At 37.3% G+C, this 18,376-nt stretch overlaps 2 protein-coding genes and 1 long non-coding RNA gene across 4 annotated transcripts; 1 reads left to right on the forward strand and 2 right to left on the reverse strand.

Annotated features, from left to right (window-relative positions):
- Window positions 1-80: 80 nt before the first annotated feature.
- On the reverse strand, window positions 81-1,402 carry LOC149045169 (uncharacterized). The gene is made up of 2 exons (XR_016187091.1): window positions 1,082-1,402; window positions 81-448 (listed from the first exon to the last, which is right to left on the reverse strand). It is a non-coding gene; the product is annotated as an uncharacterized LOC149045169 (long non-coding RNA).
- An 11,801-nt stretch (window positions 1,403-13,203) lies between these two features.
- LOC149045170 (ATP-dependent RNA helicase DDX24-like) lies at window positions 13,204-14,596 on the forward strand. 2 transcript variants are annotated; one of them, XM_089208059.1, is made up of 4 exons: window positions 13,204-13,377; window positions 13,672-13,749; window positions 14,043-14,107; window positions 14,420-14,596. In XM_089208059.1, exons 1-4 carry the CDS (start codon window positions 13,319-13,321, stop codon window positions 14,527-14,529), a joined length of 312 nt encoding a protein of 103 aa, XP_089064185.1. In that variant the 5' UTR covers window positions 13,204-13,318; the 3' UTR covers window positions 14,530-14,596. The 2 variants fall into 2 exon arrangements, with proteins under 2 accessions (XP_089064185.1, XP_089064183.1); XM_089208057.1 differs by having other exon boundaries at window positions 13,251-13,377; window positions 13,672-14,107.
- A 1,952-nt stretch (window positions 14,597-16,548) lies between these two features.
- Window positions 16,549-17,847, reverse strand: LOC149045171 (tachykinin-like peptides receptor 99D). Its single transcript, XM_089208056.1, has one exon. It carries the CDS (start codon window positions 17,719-17,721, stop codon window positions 16,657-16,659), a length of 1,065 nt encoding a protein of 354 aa, XP_089064182.1. The 5' UTR covers window positions 17,722-17,847; the 3' UTR covers window positions 16,549-16,656.
- Window positions 17,848-18,376: the final 529 nt, after the last annotated feature.

Raw genomic sequence — 18,376 nt, forward strand, 5'->3', positions numbered from 1 at the left:
GGCTGCCAGAAATAATAAGAAAAGACGAGTCAGGCAACTAGTGGCTCAATCGGTGGAAGGACTGGAGGAGTTTGAGCCCATCAAGGTAAGTAACAATTTTACTTCTTCGTGAAAAATAGAACTGAGACATTGACCAACAGCAAAGTTGCGAAAAAAAATCATACATCTATGTGGCGATCAATCTATCTATCTAGCTATGTTCATATGAAAACAAATTTTAAAGGGAAACCCCTGTCTTCTTCTTCAGATTAAGTTCACTGTACAAGGACGTGAAGTTGTAATTCCACTTGGACACGATGCTGGTGACGAGAGAGAAAACTCCAATTGTCGGACGACGCAGCATGTACTTGTTGCGAAAGATGAAGGCTTGATTTCAGACGAGGCATACCATGAGTTGAGGATGGCCTTACCAGACGAGGAAAGAGAGATTCTTCCGCCAATCAGTGTTCTGAAACAGGAGAGGAACAGGCAAAATGTGATCAATGCCTTGCATTCAATACCAGAGGTCAGTGAAAACAAATGTAACTTATTTTAACTACATGTACCTAACTACCAAAGCCAGGCATGACTATAGTGAATAAAATCTGACCATGTAGAAATCACAAAGATTCAATTAAAAATAAAAAATCATAGTTGTAATCTCAGACTTAAAGTTAGGTGTATATCACAAGAATGGAAAAAAAGCAAAACAAACAAAGACCTCTATGGCTATTCTAAAAAAAATTAATACTTCATTCTAATTTACCACAGGCTAAAAAAGGCTTTATTTTGCATTAATTTACATATCACAGTGCAATGGCAAGCAATAACTAATACTGATAACAACGAACATAATAATAATAATAACAACAATGTATTACCTCAGGAAAAGACCTCCGAGCAATCCTACACAAACTGGATCATAAACCAATCTTTGAGGGGACAAGTCATCAAAGAAGGACATACAGAGAAGTGAAGAAATTATGGAAGGTAAACATTTTCTTGTGTTAATTTGGTCACTCGGATCATAGAGTTATTTTTAAGTCAATATCTAAGGGCCATGACTACAATAAATTATATTAAAATATACTCATCTACATACTTGCTCTCTTTGTTGATAAAATAGGGTTTCAGTGATCTGGTGGAAGCAGTGGACCCAGAACCAGGCCAAGAAAGCTACAAAACACCAAACAGTTCAAGGACCATACAAAAAAATGGGCAAGATTCTTTTGAGAGGTACACCATGATGAGGTAACTGTGTTCTTTGCAAGTATTGCTTTTATTGAGATAAAATAAAAACGTAGAGTTGAAATTCTTGGCAATATAATTAAACATTGATCTTTTCCTGGCATAGACAATTAAACAAAACCCAGCCAAAAATCAATCGAACTCAGTGGAATCCAATTGTTAGATTGCTGTTCAATCAAACATAATTGAACTGGAAATTTTCAGTGAGTTCAATAATTTTATTATTGAACTCAATCACGCCAATCAAACTAAATCAATGTGATTAATCCAGGTCTTTTCCTTGGCCATGCTTTGAAAAAGTGAAGTCCTTAAATTAATCTGTGATATAATAACACTGAAACCACTAAATTGAAAACAAGGTACTTACCATATATTTTTCTCCAAATTATTCTTTTTAGGATGTGACTCCATACATACATGGTAAGATCCATTTCTCTGTTGTGGTGATAATTTCAATGATTTCCAATCCTAACAGTAATTATAAAAGAACTTATTAAACCCTGACGAAAAATCTATTTTGTTTTGCTCCAGCTCTAGTCTATCTTGTCCCTCAGTTCCTTGAAAAATCAACAAAATCAAAACAAAAAACGCGATTTTCAAGTCTATTTTTCACCAAAGTCAATTTTTCCAGAGGTTTTTCAGTTCAGCATAAAAAGATATTGTTTGGCTGTTAGTTCCAATAACGTTTTTTCGGTTGTTGAGCGTAATGTTAGAAACATAAATGTTCAATTACTATCAGTTTAATTTTTTAAACAGTATGTATTGAATTCAAAAAGTTATTAAGCAATGATGATCAAACAATATAAAACATTTGCATTCTGTAATGAAAAAAAAAAAAAAAAAAAAAAAAAAAAGGAAATCTGTCATTTGACATATCCAAATTGTGCGTTTTAACATAAGTTCACAGAGAAAAATGTTAGAGTGGACCACAGGATTTGCAATTTCTTAACAGCAGGAGGTGTTTTTAATTATTTTTTTGGTCACGGATTTATTTTCATTTACAATCTGGTTGTCTGTGAGTCAGAATCAACTGTACGCGACCAGGAACCCTTTTCTAGAAAAAAGAGTACTAATGTTGGTAATTTGAAACAAGTTATATGAATGTCCCTTTGTAATCTCTTTCCAACTTCAATCATTAATATTTAGGTAATGATACACTCATATCCAAGTTGATGAACTACCTTTAACACTTATGAAAATGAATCATAAGATCATGACTCCTTAGTTCCTTGGTCATTGATATTTTTAAATGATGTGGATGAAAAGAGAGAAAAAAATAGGTCTCTTTAAATTTGGCTTAAACTTCAAAACAAATGCTTGGTTAAGTTACAAGTTTGATGACTGACATAAACTACAAGATAGAGTTTACCTCTGACATCCATCGGGAAGGAAGAGTTTGCTTTGCCATAATCATATTTAGCAGTACATTCATAATTGCCCTTATCTTTAAATGTCACTTGTCTAATAACCAGGCTGTTGTTTTCACTAAGTAGCACTCCATCCTTGGTCCAGCTGACTGATACTTGTGGATCACCTCTCAAATAACACTTTCGTAAATGTGGAGTTAAATTGTGTGTTCCTTTGGGAGGATATGGATTAGGATTTGTGGTCCAAGATCACACAGATCACAGTGCATCAAAGGAATGGAGCTTTAGGGTGCAATGGTGAGATTTCTAAACTCATTACTAAAACGGGGTGGAACTGCAAAGTAAGCATATAAACTCAAATTACAAAATTAGAAAAACCACCCGGCCAAACCCCCCTCCTCTCCACTGCGAAAAGTAAAAATAAATAAATAAAAATAATTAATAACAATATTTATAGTTAAGTTATAGGAGCAATCGATAACCTAATCATCCTTCCAGTGAAGGATCTGGGAATGCTCTGTAAATAACACATTCACAATCTTGCTTGCTACAGCATTTGAAGAACCGAAAGCATTCCATTCACTTCACTAATGTTACAAATACTAACAGGACACTCCCCATCCATGGCACAGCATCTTTAAAACAAGAGCCCCTGGTTGAAAAGATTCCCTGAGAGTAAGGCAAAGTTTACATCAGCGGAACAGGAAAACCTATGCAAGTAAGGTTAAACGAGTTATATAGCATATAGAGAAATGACATGCTAAGACAAAGGCCTCTGCAGTTTCAGAAGACACCTGGAAACCACCTGCTCTGGACTGAAGTAGAGTACATTGATTGAGATCCTATTATTATACATGCAGGGTATAAGAGGCCATCCACACAAGACTTTGCCTGTTACAACATAAATTGGACATTGAGGTAGACATCCCAGAAACATGGATGCTGACCACAAGAAACACAAAAACATAATAACTCTGCGACAGTGTACTCCAAAGGAACATTTGGTCAGTGTGCCAATCAAAGCCTGTGTGGGATTCCAGCCAATCACAGCCAAACAGAGAGTTTCATAAGGTCAAGCATATCTACTGACCTTATAATGCAAAGAAGACACAATATGCAGTCAAAAAGTCATGATCCACATCCAAAGTAAATTAATGGTGAGACAAATGATTATACTGCATTCAGAAAGTGAATTCATCACCATGACCAACCAAAGTCATTTTAAGCACATTACCAGTTTGAAAAGAAACTATAAGCTTCATCAAAGGGCACTTACTTTGAGTTATGACAAGGAAACTACATTGTTGACAAATAACTTATTGAGAAAAATTTTTTTCACACGACACCCCACTTCACACAACTACAATCCACAAACATATTCAGAATAAAATGTTGCCTTATTTATCACAAATGTGTGAATTGTAACTTACCAATAGCAATAGCAAATCCACAGCCAGAATGAACATCTGGTAGTCCAATTGATCTCTGAGGTCCAAGCAAAAAAATACGAATCAACATTTCAAGAATAGAAATGGAGATACATAGCCTTCTTTGTTATTGTTATTTCAACAAAAGGGAAGTGATCAAGAATTTCTCTGGCTGGGGGTTTATTATTATTCATAAAGTCTGATTGATGAGATGACAAATTCATCTAGAGATGGATGATATTGTCTCTGAAAGTACTTTTTTCAAGACTTCATTAGCCTGGAAAAAATATGTGCATTTTCCCTGAGAAGGATATTAGGATATTAGTATTCTATGAATACTATTTCAGAATTTCCTACATTTATTAAGTAGGAAATAAAACTTTTACCACAGAGAAAGTTCAATACACCCACATTCTAAAATAATGGGATACTTGGATCTAACTGGATAACTGGATGCTCTATTTGGCACCACTTTAAGTGAAATCTTTGTGTAAAAATACTCTGGAAACTCAAATTGTATAACAAGAAACTCTTTTGTCATCTCCACTTTATACTTTCTCTGCTTCCCAAGAGTACAGGGTCAGTTTGTTAAAAGCTGAGTTTAGATAACTAATGGTCAGTGTGAAATCTGATTTCATATCTGAAAGCTTTCAAATGAACTTCAGTATACATGTACAATTCCTTTAGTCTGCAATTTGATGATTGGATGCCCTAAAAAAATTATAGTGAATTATTCTAAAAAGGCTTTTAAGCCATGGATTAAACACACCCTGATTAAAATTTAACCCTGGGTTAGCACTTATCAGCCTTTGAACAACTGGGCCCGGGATTAAACAAGTTTGAGTTAAACTGAGTTGTAATTTCAACAAGAAAAAGTTATGATCATTTTTACACCAACAATTCCAGGCAAAGCTGCAACATTTGCAATCTGCTTTACACCAGTAAGGAAACCACCAATACCTGGAGAGCAATTTAATTTAACTGTATCAAAGGAATAAGAAAGATGCAGCAAATACAACAGTATTATATTTCAAATGTTTAGAGTACTGTACCTTGAGTTCCAGCCCAGTGCTTCAGCTCATCAAACATTTGCTTTTCAAGCAACTCATTTATATATCTAAGATACCTTCAATTTTTAAAGAAAAAAAGAGAAAAAAATAGTTTGAAATTCAGAGTTGAATAGCTGTAATGTACACCTCAAGTCTTGTATCTGAAACAGAATGTAAAAATTTGTCCATGGTACTTATTATTGAGAACATCCTAATCCAGTACTAACTAGGACATTCTTGCATCAACAATTTCCAGCAAAACACCACAGTCTGCAACTAGGGGAAAAGGAGGGAAATTAGGGGGGATGGGGACAATAATGGATATAATCTGGGTTTGATGGAGGAAATGAGGACAAAATTTATTTGTTCAGTTCAGTCAACCCTGTATTAAGCAGTCATCCTCAGGAATATGGCGTCTAATACAGTGCAAGTGCTTAATACGGCGTCACCTAAGACAGGTTTGACTGTAGTTCGTGAATTGACTGATTGAAACAAAAAAAAAAGAAAACAGTTCTGACATGAGAGACGTGGAGGGAGGACGGGGGGGAAGGGGGAGGGGATTTGATCATAACGTGGGCAGAAAAGGTGGGGAAGAGGGGGAGAACAAAATCTAGTTGTCCCAGAAACAATTTTCCTTGTGACAAAACTTATTTCAAAGAAGGAAATTACTTTGACGGAAATGACAGGTGTAAGGGGATTTATTTCGATGACCATAGCTTATTATCAACATTCTCAAGTATGACATCGTTAGACGTGTATTTTGACGCGCACGCTACTCAGCTGGAGTTGAGCTTCCGATCTGATGTTTGGCGCGCGTTCACTTACCTTCATGTTTGGGACAAAGCCTTTCTTGATAAGAAACGAGTTTCCTTTTAAGCGCTCAATATAAATGCACTCCCCTTTGAATGTACGGTGTTCTTTCGCCATGTCAGTCTTTTCATTCGCGCTTTACAAAGGTTTCAGCTAACTCGGCGAAGGGAGAAAAGCCATATAGTAATAAAGCAGCGGATGACTCCCGTTTGAATATGCGCGCACTACAATTTCTTATCCAGTCCTTCTCTGGCGGGTAATCCATAATGGCGGACGACGTGAGATTGTTTTTATTAATTCTCTAAGGATAAACCAAAACGGTTGTTTGTTATTTAAAAGAGCGTTTACATTCAGTTTCTCAACTAAAGCTCTTTGATTATTGCTCCATAATGGTAGAGAAGAATTCGAAAGGGAAGAAGCGAAATTGGGAACCAGTAGAATTGGACGATCCTTCGTTCTTTGCGGGCGAAATGGATGGATTTGTGTCCCTTGAAGTCATAGAAGATTATCATCCAGAAGAGCTAGCAGGAATTAGTGCAGGTGGACCAGCTCAAAAGAAGAAAATAAAAGAACGGCCGCTGCAGGAGGTGAATTGCTTAAAGTGCTTCAAAACATACCGCATGGTTAAATTTAGAAGATACAAATGTAAGATTCACTTCAAGCACGTGGTGAAATTACCCTTGTATTTTACGAGAAATTGGGAAAAATTATCTTTTTAAATTTTTTTTGTTTATTTATTTTTTGTTATAACTCATCTTTAATTATAAATGTTGAGGGTTGTCCAATACATCCAAATTGGGTTGAGTTGTTTACAAATCAACCCACCAGAAGTTAATAAGTGGTTAAGTCATCTTGTGATACTGGAAATCTGAATAAACCGTGCCTCTTAAGGTGGAAATGTCTTACCACTAGTCGATTTTCAAGACGCTTAATAATAATCCTCAACCTGACCCAAATGGAATGACTTGTCTCCTGAGTCAGATTGGGTGTATATATTGGACGTGAGAATCAAAACTAAGATAACTGCCAGTCATACCTTAAATGAGAAAAGAAACAAACAAACAACAAAAACAACACTCACCACAAGAACTACATGGAAATACGGGAATTGATTGAAATCATTTTGAGAGCAGTTTGTCCTAATTTTTTTGAAGACAGCAGACTGCATTGTCCCAAGGGCTCATGCATTTTTTCAGTCTTTACCCATACATGCACAATTATGTATATCTAAGAATAGAAGCTTCTTTTTGGTTTTCTCTAGAAGTTTGGCTCACGGGAAAAAAAAAAAAAAAAAAAAAAGCTACATAGTATTGTCTTTTGATTTAAATCTTCAGGATTATCTGGAACAAATAGTTACCACACCATCCACACAACTTGAAAAAAGCACAAAGAATGACCAACAGACAAAGGGAAAAAAGAAGAGGAAAAAGAGAAACGAGGCCCAAAGTAAAGCCCAGTCAGAAGAGCAAAACAGAGTAGAAATGGTCACTGACAATAGACTGGTGGAAGATCCTCCAGGTAAGATTTAATTTTAGGAATTATGGATGGGAAATGCACAAAACAAAGTACAATTTTACTCCAATGATTGTCCTTGGATTTTGTTATTAAGAAGAGAATCAAACACATTTTGTGTAGATAATGTTATCTTGGAAAAGATATGATTTTCTATGGATAATGGTAATTGAACTAAGTGGAGTGCAATTTCTGCTGAAATCATATGCATGATTTCAAACTCAAACGAGTGCACAGCGTGAGTTCGATTTGAAATCACAAGTATGATTTCAGACCAAAATTGCATGACATGAGGTTCAATTACCACTTTATTACATCCATTTTGAAATCACAGGACTTGGTAAGTTCAAATATTTTATTGATGCAGTACTGAGCTGGTCTGAAATGAAATTCATCCATTTTTTGGGGGGGAAAAAGTAAGAGTTTTGGAAACAAAAGTTACAAAATTTGCCAAGTGATACTCTTTGTCTTTCATTTCCCTGCAATTTGACTGGTTACTTTAAACAAGCCTTGAAATCTGATTGGTTGTTTTGTCTTTAGTGTAGCCTCCTCATTAACTGGAAAGAAGATGCAATTTAAGGCAAAAAATGGTGCACTTTGTGAGTAAATCGCATCAACTAGAGCCAATCTCATTACAGGGACCACCAGTGATTTCAAAATGGGTGTAATAATAATGTAATTTTACTGGTAAGTTTTTTTATTACTGTATTGTTATTTATCAATAAAGTGTTTATTAATTTAGATTATAAAACCTTTACTAACATATTTCATATCTATACAGGTAAAAATTACCCATTTGGTTCAACTGTAATAAAATGATATTTCTCACTAACACTATGAGTTTAAGATGCAATCATATTTTATAGCTAAATCATTTATTTTGATTGAACTAAACTTTAGAGCCCATGGTAGATATGAGTGCTTGGGAAGTCCTTGGTGTTCCCAAAGAAATTCAGAGAGAACTCAGTAAACAAAGTTTTACTACACCAACCCCTATACAGACTTTCTCCCTTCCACCTGCAATATTCTAACGCAGGGACATCATTGGTGCAGTATCAACGTATTTTATCAGCTATTACTAAGGAATGAAATGTTTTAAATAATCCATCATTTAAAACCCGAAAATTTGCTGCTTTATGAAGTGTGTCGAAGCTTGTATTGTGTTGTTTTGCTTTTGTCTTTGTTATCTAACATCCTAGTTAAACACGATTAAGTTGATCGGCTTGTGTTCTTCCGTTAACAGGAATACTCTTTGTATTTTACGTTTTTAATGTCACCGATGGACAAAGTTGGGCAGCTGAAGAACAGTTGAGCCAATTATCGATGTCACCAACAAGAGAGGAACCGTAGACAGAAGCAAAGATCTCATGTGTAATTGAAGAGAAGGTTTGTAATAGTTGAGCTGACAAGGAAGAGAAACACTTCAAGATCCAGGATACAATTTTTATTACTTTTTATTGTTGGTTTGAGCCAAATGCATCGACACGTACACCGCACTGTCTGGGAACATGATCCATGGAGGTGTACCAAGTGAAATCGAAGGAGAACTACAAAACATACAGAGAGTATAGTTTACGAACTAACCGACCAATGGAATTTACTTTATTTATAGACTATAACTGGGTCGCCTTGACTGATTAAAACCCGCCCCTCTCCTCCCTCGGAGAATATTTAAAGCTAGATAGGAAGTACACCAGCAAATGAAATTTTTTCTGATTTTTTTCTTGCCTGTTAGATTTCAGCAAAGTGCGAGTGGCTTACTTCTGGCTACAGATGTGGCCGCGAGAGGTTTGGACATACCAGCTGTTGAGCATGTAATTCACTATCAAGTTCCGTAGGACCTTGATGTAAGTACGTGTAAGTATTGTGTACGGTTGGTTAGCTTGTGCAGTTGGTTAGCCTGTGCGGCAGGCGGGAACGGGAGCGATTGCTTTTTGGCGGCAGTGCTTTAATTCTCCGCAAAACTCTACCCTGACAAAAGGCTTCGGAAGTCACGCTGCTTCAACCAACCATGCGCGTTGACCAAGGTGTGGGCTACAAGTCTCAACTGTAAGAGAAGCTCAGCCAGAAACCTCTAAATTTATTTTATTGCATTTATTTACTTATAACTAAATCTTTATTTAGGAAAAAATTGACTCTGTTCTCCAAATGCAGTTTATATGTGAGGAGCAGTTTGCTATTGTTCATCGTCCTCAGATGTATCTCATTTAATAATGAACTACTGTGTAATGATGTAACCACAATGATGAGTAGCACAGTCACGCCGCCATTTTGCACTCAAGTGCCTTTGCTAACGAATATCTTCGGGAAGGTTTAACCTCTAAATCTCACACTTTCCACAATATAAGCTTAGTTATCCTACTTCATTTTGGTGTAAAGAAAACAAGGTTTGCGACAAAGTGAAAATTGTAAAAAATAAATATTTCCTGAAAATGCGTGAATTTCTGGGTGTAACGCGTAACATGAAATGTATCAGACGGAAGAAAAAAAATGGAATATCTCAATATAGAACGCACATGGGGCCACTATTTTTTGGCCGTTAGTAGTTTATGACAAAAGCAACAGGCAGTATGATTTGCAACAGGAATGGTTTATTCTAACGCAAGTTATAAACGTCTGTTTTTATCACTGAACAATGTAACGCTCGCAACTATTAAAACAACCATAGTGTGCAAAACTAGCAATAATGATAATTTCGACCGTGTAAGCAACAAACTAATAACAAAAATGTAATGGGCATACATCATAATATTTACAAACCAACGCTGAAGTTGAATCGTCAAGTAGAATGTTTTCCAGATCAAAATAAAACGCGCAGAAACACATTTCGTAACGGCCATATTGAGCTTAATTCCATCACATATCCACCAGTAGATCCGTTGTCAGACGCGATTCTTGTTAAGTTGAATAAACAAGCTCACCTCTCCTGGAATGGGCTTGTATTAAGCTAAATTTACAGAACGTTTCAACCCATTTCGTTAGATCTAACGCTAGAAATTTACGTTTGGTCGACGCAGAAACAATTTCCGCCATTGTTTCCGTGTTCATGAACCGTAACGAAGGAAAGTGACGAAGGAATATGGCGAAAAACACCACCAAAACTTTCACGAAATCCGCTCCTTCGCAGCTTCTCTTTGAAAGCACATGGTTTGTTTACACAAACAATAACATGGGAGTCCATACAGAGTTTGCAGGGGCAGATTATTGCATAACAGTGAAATGTTTTACGCGATTTTCAACACTGAGGGAATTCAACCGCAGCAGATGGAAACAAAAGAGTCCAATCTAAATTCAGGTATTTCGCGAAAGAAGGCGGCGCAAGAAAGAAAAGCAGCGGCAAAAAGAGAAAGGGACAAGGCCTATTATCAACAAAACAAGGCAAAAAAGATTGCTCAAGTTAAAGAACGGCGAAAGAAATTGCAAGCCGAGAAATCAATTCGGCCGCACACACGAAGCATTGCTGAAAAAAACAAACGCCAACAAAAAGCAACGGAGCACAGAAAAGCTTCCCGTATCGTAGCACAAGAAAAAAGAGAAAAGACAAGGCAGCAAACAAGAGAAAGAGTTAGAAAATACCGTGAAAAGAAGCGAACAGAAGCACAAGAATTTAATAACAGCGTGGATTCTCCAGGTTTCGCAAACCGGACGTCGAAAAAACGTGCTATAGATAAAGTCAAGAAGACACTCCCTTCCACGCCCCGAAAGAAGGCGGAAATTGTCCAAAGCATTGTCAAAAGCCGTTAGTAGTTTATGACAAAAGCAACAGGCAGTATGATTTGCTCATGTTACTGCATCAGTTGCATTGTGAATGATGAGGAGAATTGCACTAACAAGGCATGGCTTGATGAATGGAAGCTGGTGGAGCTAACCAGAGAGGGTGATGTAGCAACCACTCGACAGGCAACTGAAGCACCAATTTTAGACCATGATACTGCTTCCTACATAGCTGACCTGGCCAGCAAGGGAAGTACAGTTGCGATAGCCGCTGAAGATGATCCTGTCTACGACTTCTATCTCCTTCAGGTCACTTCTGATGGAGTTGAAGAACTTGACAGTAATGTCACAGATGACTATCAGTGTCATTATTACAGAGGAGACAGAGTTCTTAAGGGGCACTTTTACATAAGGGAGAACATTCATGACATGACCTTCACAATTGACGAAAAACGGAAAGCGTTTGTACATGCTGCTACTGTCCGTCACATTTGCGGTGACCTACCAGTCAGAAAGAGAGGACGAAAGTCTATTTACAAACTCCCTTTAAAAGAAAATGAGGAAATCATTGCTTCAATGTGAACTAATGATTACAAAACCTCTTTTTTTCCATTTTTACATTGATTTTCTTAAGATTTTATAAAAAACCAAAAATGTGCCACGCCCACAAGGGATTGTGGGTAATACCAAAATTAGTGTTATTAATGCAAAATAATAAAAATATTTACAGATATTGATTACAATGTACATTTTGATCAAAATTAAAGTCAAAAAGTGATAAAAAGTGAAAAAATAAAAAAATAGTTAGTTTTGAACTGTGTTACAGCAAATGGCTATGTGAGTGTGCTACTCATCAATGTAAGCATGAACTTTAGCGCAATCATCTCATGTGATCCTGCGTTCCTAAATTCTTTCTCTGTGTTCGTTAACAGCTTTACATTCACCGCAATGGACGGACAGCTAGAGTAAGCAGGGAAGGTCTGAGTGTCGTTCTTGTTGGCCCAGAAGAAATGGGATCATACAAGAAAATTATGAAGACGCTTAATGGAGGTGATGTGTCTTTATTATCTCCAGCGTATCTCTTTAACAGTCAAACTCTAAAAGGTTATTTGGAAATCCCCCTCAGTTTGAGGTGCCATTCGTCTAAATTTCCTTTTTAGTTAAATAAATCTTTACGCCTTAACGTTAGTATGCATATTCTCCATGCATACTGTTCTCTATATATTTCTTAAGGTGTTAACATGGAGATTTCGTCTCACAATCAAGAGCTTCTTTAGTTGGTGATCATTTCCCCTATTCTCGTGACTTTAAAGAGAACCTGCAGTTTTAAAACAAATACTGCTAAAAAGGCTCTAAATGTATCAACTCAAGATATCTAGTCCTTAAAACCATACCTGTAACCTTGTTAATTTTATTTTCGGCTTTCAAAACTGGCCTTCACGGCAAGTTCGAACTACCCGCGTTCGCCATCTTGTTAGGTACGCAAGGCATTTTGGGTTGATGACGTGTAATGGTTGCTCCGTTCATTCGTAGTTGGGTTATCCTACCTAATGCGTGTACGGATAGCTTTGTTAACAGGAGAATGATTGGATACCCATTTGATAACAAGGTTAGAGGTTAATTTTAAGTACCCAATATCTTGTGTTTGATACATTTATAACCTTTTTAAAAATATTTACTTGGGGGTGACAGTCGTTAGGAGAAGTTGGAGGCTGGTCACTCTTATGGATCACATGGTTAAGAAAATTTGTCATGGCACGAAGATGATACCCCTCTAGATGATAAATATTTCTTTTAGCTGCAACCAATATTTTAGGAGGAAAAGGTACATCGTAATCGACTCTAGGAGTTTACTGAGCCCGACTACAATTTCACCCTTTACACCCTTAAAAATCAGTTTGCATTTTCTCCACACCATTTTCCATGAATTTTCTATGGAACTAACAAGGAGAATTTGTTTAACAATCAAGAGTTTCTTTAGGTGGTCGTTCCCTGTATTCTCGTGACCTTTATGTTTGATTCAGGAGTGATGCTGTCAGAAGGAACTAGATGCCAGTCATGAATAGGCGTTTAAGGGTTAACTTATAGTCTCTCGTGTCATTCGTTTGTTTCTTTCATTTTTTTGTTCATATTTGTTTTCTTGATTTTATTCTTTTTAAAATTTTGTGTTGCAGGAAACGAGCTAGACTCCTTTCCAGTTGATGTGTCTTTTATGTCCTCCATTAGGAAAAGAATTTCTCTCGCCAAGCAAATTGACAAAGAAGAACACAAGTAGGTGAAGATGAAAAAAAAAAAAAAGAAAGAAAGGAAAAGAGAAATATGGCAATTATCTTTTGGTTAGCCCTTCGTTTTTTGTTTTGTTTGTTTGTCTTTTCGCGTAAGAAAAAGGCCCAAATTGATAATCGAGCTTGACAGCGCAGCATTTTTCGTACAAAGAATTGTTCACGCAGTTACGGATGTTCTCTCCTTCATTCTCAATTCCTTCCAACCCTCCCCCCCCCCTCCCCTCCCTTTCTCTTTGTCTAAACTCCCCCTTTAATGAAAGCCATCGAACCATATTCACAGATTTAGGCGCAAAAAGTCAAGTAATGACTGGATACTTGCCTCTGCCAAAGCCATGGACATTGAAGTTGACGAAGATTTGTATCTTTTTCGATGAGATAATTCATACATTTGTATCTTTTTCGATGAGATAATTCATACATTTACATGCACATTCTTAGCTCCTGTGTGCTATCACATGGTCTGGGACTAACTAGACTACCAGCCTCAACATCAGTCTTAGGTGGTTTGGGCTTGAATGCATTTATTGTCAGAAAACATTTCAACGGAACGGACGGAACTGGTGTTCTGGAACTTTACTGTCTTGAAGGTTTGATGTCACATTTTATAAACTGCCCTGTTCATTTTATTTTCCTTAAAAGAGTTTTTTACAGACTGGAAGATCTCGGAGATCAGGGAGAAAGGAAAGAGCGACAAGTAAAGCTGAAGCAATTGAAAGGTAATCAACCTTTAATTAAGGCAGACAATGGTTGTACTGACAGTCCCACCAAAAATAATGGATCTTGCAGGCTGATAATATCTTAGTGAAATCAAAATGGGTTACATTTAGCTTGTAGTAGTCGGGTGGGGTGAGGATTATTGTTCCCATGGTTCTTACGTTTGAGTTCTATGTGAAAGTATGAAAAGGTAGTAAACAGTCTTGATTTCCAGCCTTGTGTGGGTCAGCGTTAGCTTAGGCTGTGTCAAGTGCTCCTTTCATTTATTGGTGAAATTTTTATACAAACTATATCAGCGCCGTTTTATTTTACAGCGGAACTTACTGGTTTGCTGAAGACACCTCTGATTCCTGCTGGTTTTAGTGGAAAGTACCCGACTAAAACTGGATCCCTTATAATGCCAGGGATCAAAGGTATTAAGTGAATAGAGAAACAAGAGTATTTTGAGGGAGAAAATGATGTGTTGCTAAACACATCGTTTTGTGATCTTTAGTGAGAGTATTATTAGTGATTTAACAGAGCTATTGTCAACTGAGGCTCCTTTTGCTTTGTTTTGTTTGTTTGTTTGTTTGTTTGTTTGTTTGTCTTTTATATTCTCTTTTCCTGCTGCCATCCGCTGGTTTTCTGGTCCGTATGTTTTTTTTTTTTAATGTGATAACTGCTTTTTTCCTTTCCTAGTCATGTGCCAATTGTTTAAATGTTCGTTTTATTTCGGTATTCACAGCCGACACGAATTTGGAAGATAATAAAAAAGTGGCTGTTGAAGATGTAAGAAGAAAGAAAAGAAACAAGAAAAGCAAAACGTAACTTGCATTCTTCAAACGAGGTCGACAACTGATCGTGAAAGAAGAAGGGAGATTAAAAACACGAAATGGAGAAAGATTCTTACTTGTAACAACTGGACTGGAAGAGAAAGAGTTGATTTGAGCAAGGTTGACTAGTCAGTGGTAGAATAAACTAAAATCTCGTCTTAAAGTCTTTGACCCCGATGCTATATGGATACAATGTAACTTGAAGCAATGGCGTTCATACATCTTCGGGACACCACCCTTCAGACTCGCGGTATAATACGACTGGACAAAGCAACTTGTCACAGTCTGACAACACATGTCCACTTTGCGCATTTTCTTGATTTGTGATTTGAATTGATTTACAGATGTTTTGTTCTTAACTCAGTGGCCCGAATTTAAAAGTTAGGATTGTTTCAGTCACATATTGCCGTTGGTCATATGAAGGTTTCAAGAATGGGTCGGAAAGGAACTGAAAACTCTGTTTTAAAGGGAAATTATTTTTCACATGCTTGACAAATGTTGTCCACAAACCTTTCGCTAGTTCATATATATAAAAAAATTTAAAAAAAATATGTAGATGTGTAGTAAGAAGGAGATTCAGTAAAAGCCGGTCTACCGCCGTTTGTTGAGCAGGGTCTCGTGTTTAGGTTTCACCTTACGCCTTTTCTGGCACATTCGCTTATTACATCAGCGGCAGCTACTTAAATGTATTGAGACCCCAGAATGTGAGAGAAATCGTTGGAAGGCTGTACGAAGATTTTAATATTAAGAGGGCCAAACTACACGTAGGTGTGCATGGCGTTACTTGAGGAGACGTGAAGAATAACCCTTTTCCAATAAATAAGTCATTTGCTGAGAAATCACAAAGACTCGTTCACACTAAACTTCCCTTGAATCTTTGCCGTTTAGTTTATGCGTGAATGTTGTTTTGGTATCAATGCTATGAGAATATGTTACTATGTAAGTGTACCACTCCATACCTGGGTGAAATTGGCGATTTGACGTGAATACGCGCAGGGCTTAGTCGTATGTGAAATCTGATAACCCTATTCTACCTTGTCTATCTCGGTCGTGATGACCGATCAACATCCCAAACTGTAACCCAAGACTGGTGTGGTTAGGTGGCTTGATTTGTGATCTTAATTCTATTAGGACAAACTAATCCACAAAGCACCAGTTTTAACTTATGGCTCGGTCTACACTGTACGCTTTTATGAGCTGTGACGCTGTGCAGCATTGCCTTCCTTCTTTACGAGCTATTTCATTTCGAACGCAATTTGCATTGTTATGGTAAAGTGAATCTTTTTGTTTTGTTTTGTTTTGTTTCTTTTGGAGGCTCTACTTCCTCCATTCTGTCGAGTGCGGGCCAGGTCTCATTTCCCAAACAGATGCCGGGTATCGCTAAGGTTTTTTATGACATGTTTGACAAACGGCATCCGAAATGAAAAGAAAAGTGCGAAAATGAGAGGCAACTAGACCTCTTCACAATTCTTCATTTTAACACTTGCACATCAAGCTGGTAAAAATCTACATTTTCTATGATAATGATTATATTTTATATTATTATATGTATTACACCATTATGCGAGCCAAATGCTGCATGGAGACAAAACCCTTGATTTAGTGGATCACGTTCTGCAGAGTCGTAATCCATCGATCTGAATTCAATTAAATTGGCCTGCTGGTCACTGGACTTGTAATGAGCTTGCAAATGTTACAACTTGAATATAATAAAACCGATGAATAGTTAACAATAATCCTCACACAGAACTTTCAAACTGGTAATGTTCTCTTACTTGGTCAATCGGGTCTCTGATAGGCAGTCTAGTTACACTTCTTACGCTCTCATTATTCTTGCTAGCAAATGAGATTCTCGATAATGGATAAGTTATCATTCTCTTAAATGCGGCGCGGAATTTCTTCTTAAGGTATATCAGGAGCCACGGGTTAACAACGCTGTTTGCATGTCCACACCAATAGCATAACAGCATAAAATAATATGGCAGCGATTCCCGCACACTGAAGTCAATGGCCAAAATCATATGATACGCATGCGCTGGAAGCCAGCAAAGTGCAAAGGCAACAACGACAGCGATCGACATATGAATCACTTGACGCTTGGTAGCATGGGCCCGAGTTCTTGCGTGATTGTTGATGGCAATGCCTGGTAGTTTGTGTTTGTGCAGTGTGTGACAGACGTGTCCATAGAGAATGCACATGGTAACTAAGGGCAACAAGTAGATGGTGACTACGATGTAAAGAAAGATACCTCTCAAAGCTGCTTGAGTCTCGCCAAACTGAGTAAACTTAAATTCTATCCTGGAGTTCTTAACTTTGATTGTGATCAGCCATGGAGTCATCAGACACATTGAGGTGATCCAAATTGTGGGAACCAAGATCTTTTTGTTCCTAAAGCGAGGGAACTTTTGCATGGGAAGGACAATCCCGAAGAAGAAGTCAAAAGCCACGGCTGTTAGAGAGAAGACAGACGCTGTGACCGCCACGAAGAAAACAAACATGATGAGCTTGGCAAGTAATTCACCAAATGTTCCATCGATCCACAGATTATCCAAAATGATTAGTTCCATCGACTGAGGCATAACAACACCTGTTACGAGTAGGTCGGCCACAGCGAGGTTGACGTACATGAAGCTTGTTAATCTTCTTGTTTCTGGCCTCTTGTACAGAATATAGATCACCAAAATGTTTCCAACTGAGGCCATTGAAATGATTGCAGCGTATAAGATGGCGAAGGTGAGTTTAATACTTGATGGATACGAGAATGGAGGCTGCGCCGTGGAGCCTGAAAGAGAATGAAGTACCATGGTTAAAGCAAAAACAAAGGAAATAGGTCTGCAACGCGCGCGTACACCGAAAGGCAACACAGATAGTGACAATATGCCGTAATAATTATTGGAAAAACATCCATTAAACCCAAGCTTTCTCCATCATTGAAGAGTGCATCAATCATGTCATAAGGGGATATACAATTGATAAAAGGAAAATATCAAAGCTTTTGGTGCTTTGCGTTTTTCACAAGTATTGCAGCAACAACAATGGTAGCGTTAGCTATTTTTAAAACACTTTCAGTCGCTATTTGTGCGAAGGTGGTTTTCCTACCGTTATCAGCCTGCGAGGACGTCAACATTTTTGGATCTGCAGCTTCCTAGTCTCTACAGTCAGCATAATATATCTGAATACTTGGTTGACGGGATAAGCTCAGCTCTAAAAAAGCTGAGTCTTTATTTCACTCAACGCTGCGCTCTTTGAATATTGGGTCTGCCAGGAAAAAAAGTGAATATCAGGTTATTATTGTCAAAATTACAAAAATCTAGATGCTTACCACAAAACGGCGCAGTTCAGCTAGCCTGCTTAACAGCCTCTTTCAGTTAATTTTTGTTTGTTTTTTGTATTTGTTTTTGTCTTGTTTTGTTTTTGTTGTTTTTTATTCGTCGAAAATGTGCTGCACATCTTTTCAGA

Source organism: Pocillopora damicornis, chromosome 5 (assembly GCF_964200805.1).
Source record: "Pocillopora damicornis chromosome 5, jaPocDami1.2, whole genome shotgun sequence".
In the NCBI taxonomy this organism is placed as follows: domain Eukaryota; kingdom Metazoa; phylum Cnidaria; class Anthozoa; order Scleractinia; family Pocilloporidae; genus Pocillopora; species Pocillopora damicornis.

Bases quoted from the DNA above. Each gene is read 5' to 3' on its own strand.
- LOC149045170 (XM_089208057.1), top strand. From the start codon at position 13,816: ATGCACATTCTTAGCTCCTGTGTGCTATCACATGGTCTGGGACTAACT. The intron at 14,108-14,419 runs GTAATCAACCTT...TTTATTTTACAG, and splicing joins AAAGCTGAAGCAATTGAAAG to CGGAACTTACTGGTTTGCTG.
- LOC149045171 (XM_089208056.1), bottom strand. From the start codon at position 17,721: ATGGTACTTCATTCTCTTTCAGGCTCCACGGCGCAGCCTCCATTCTCG.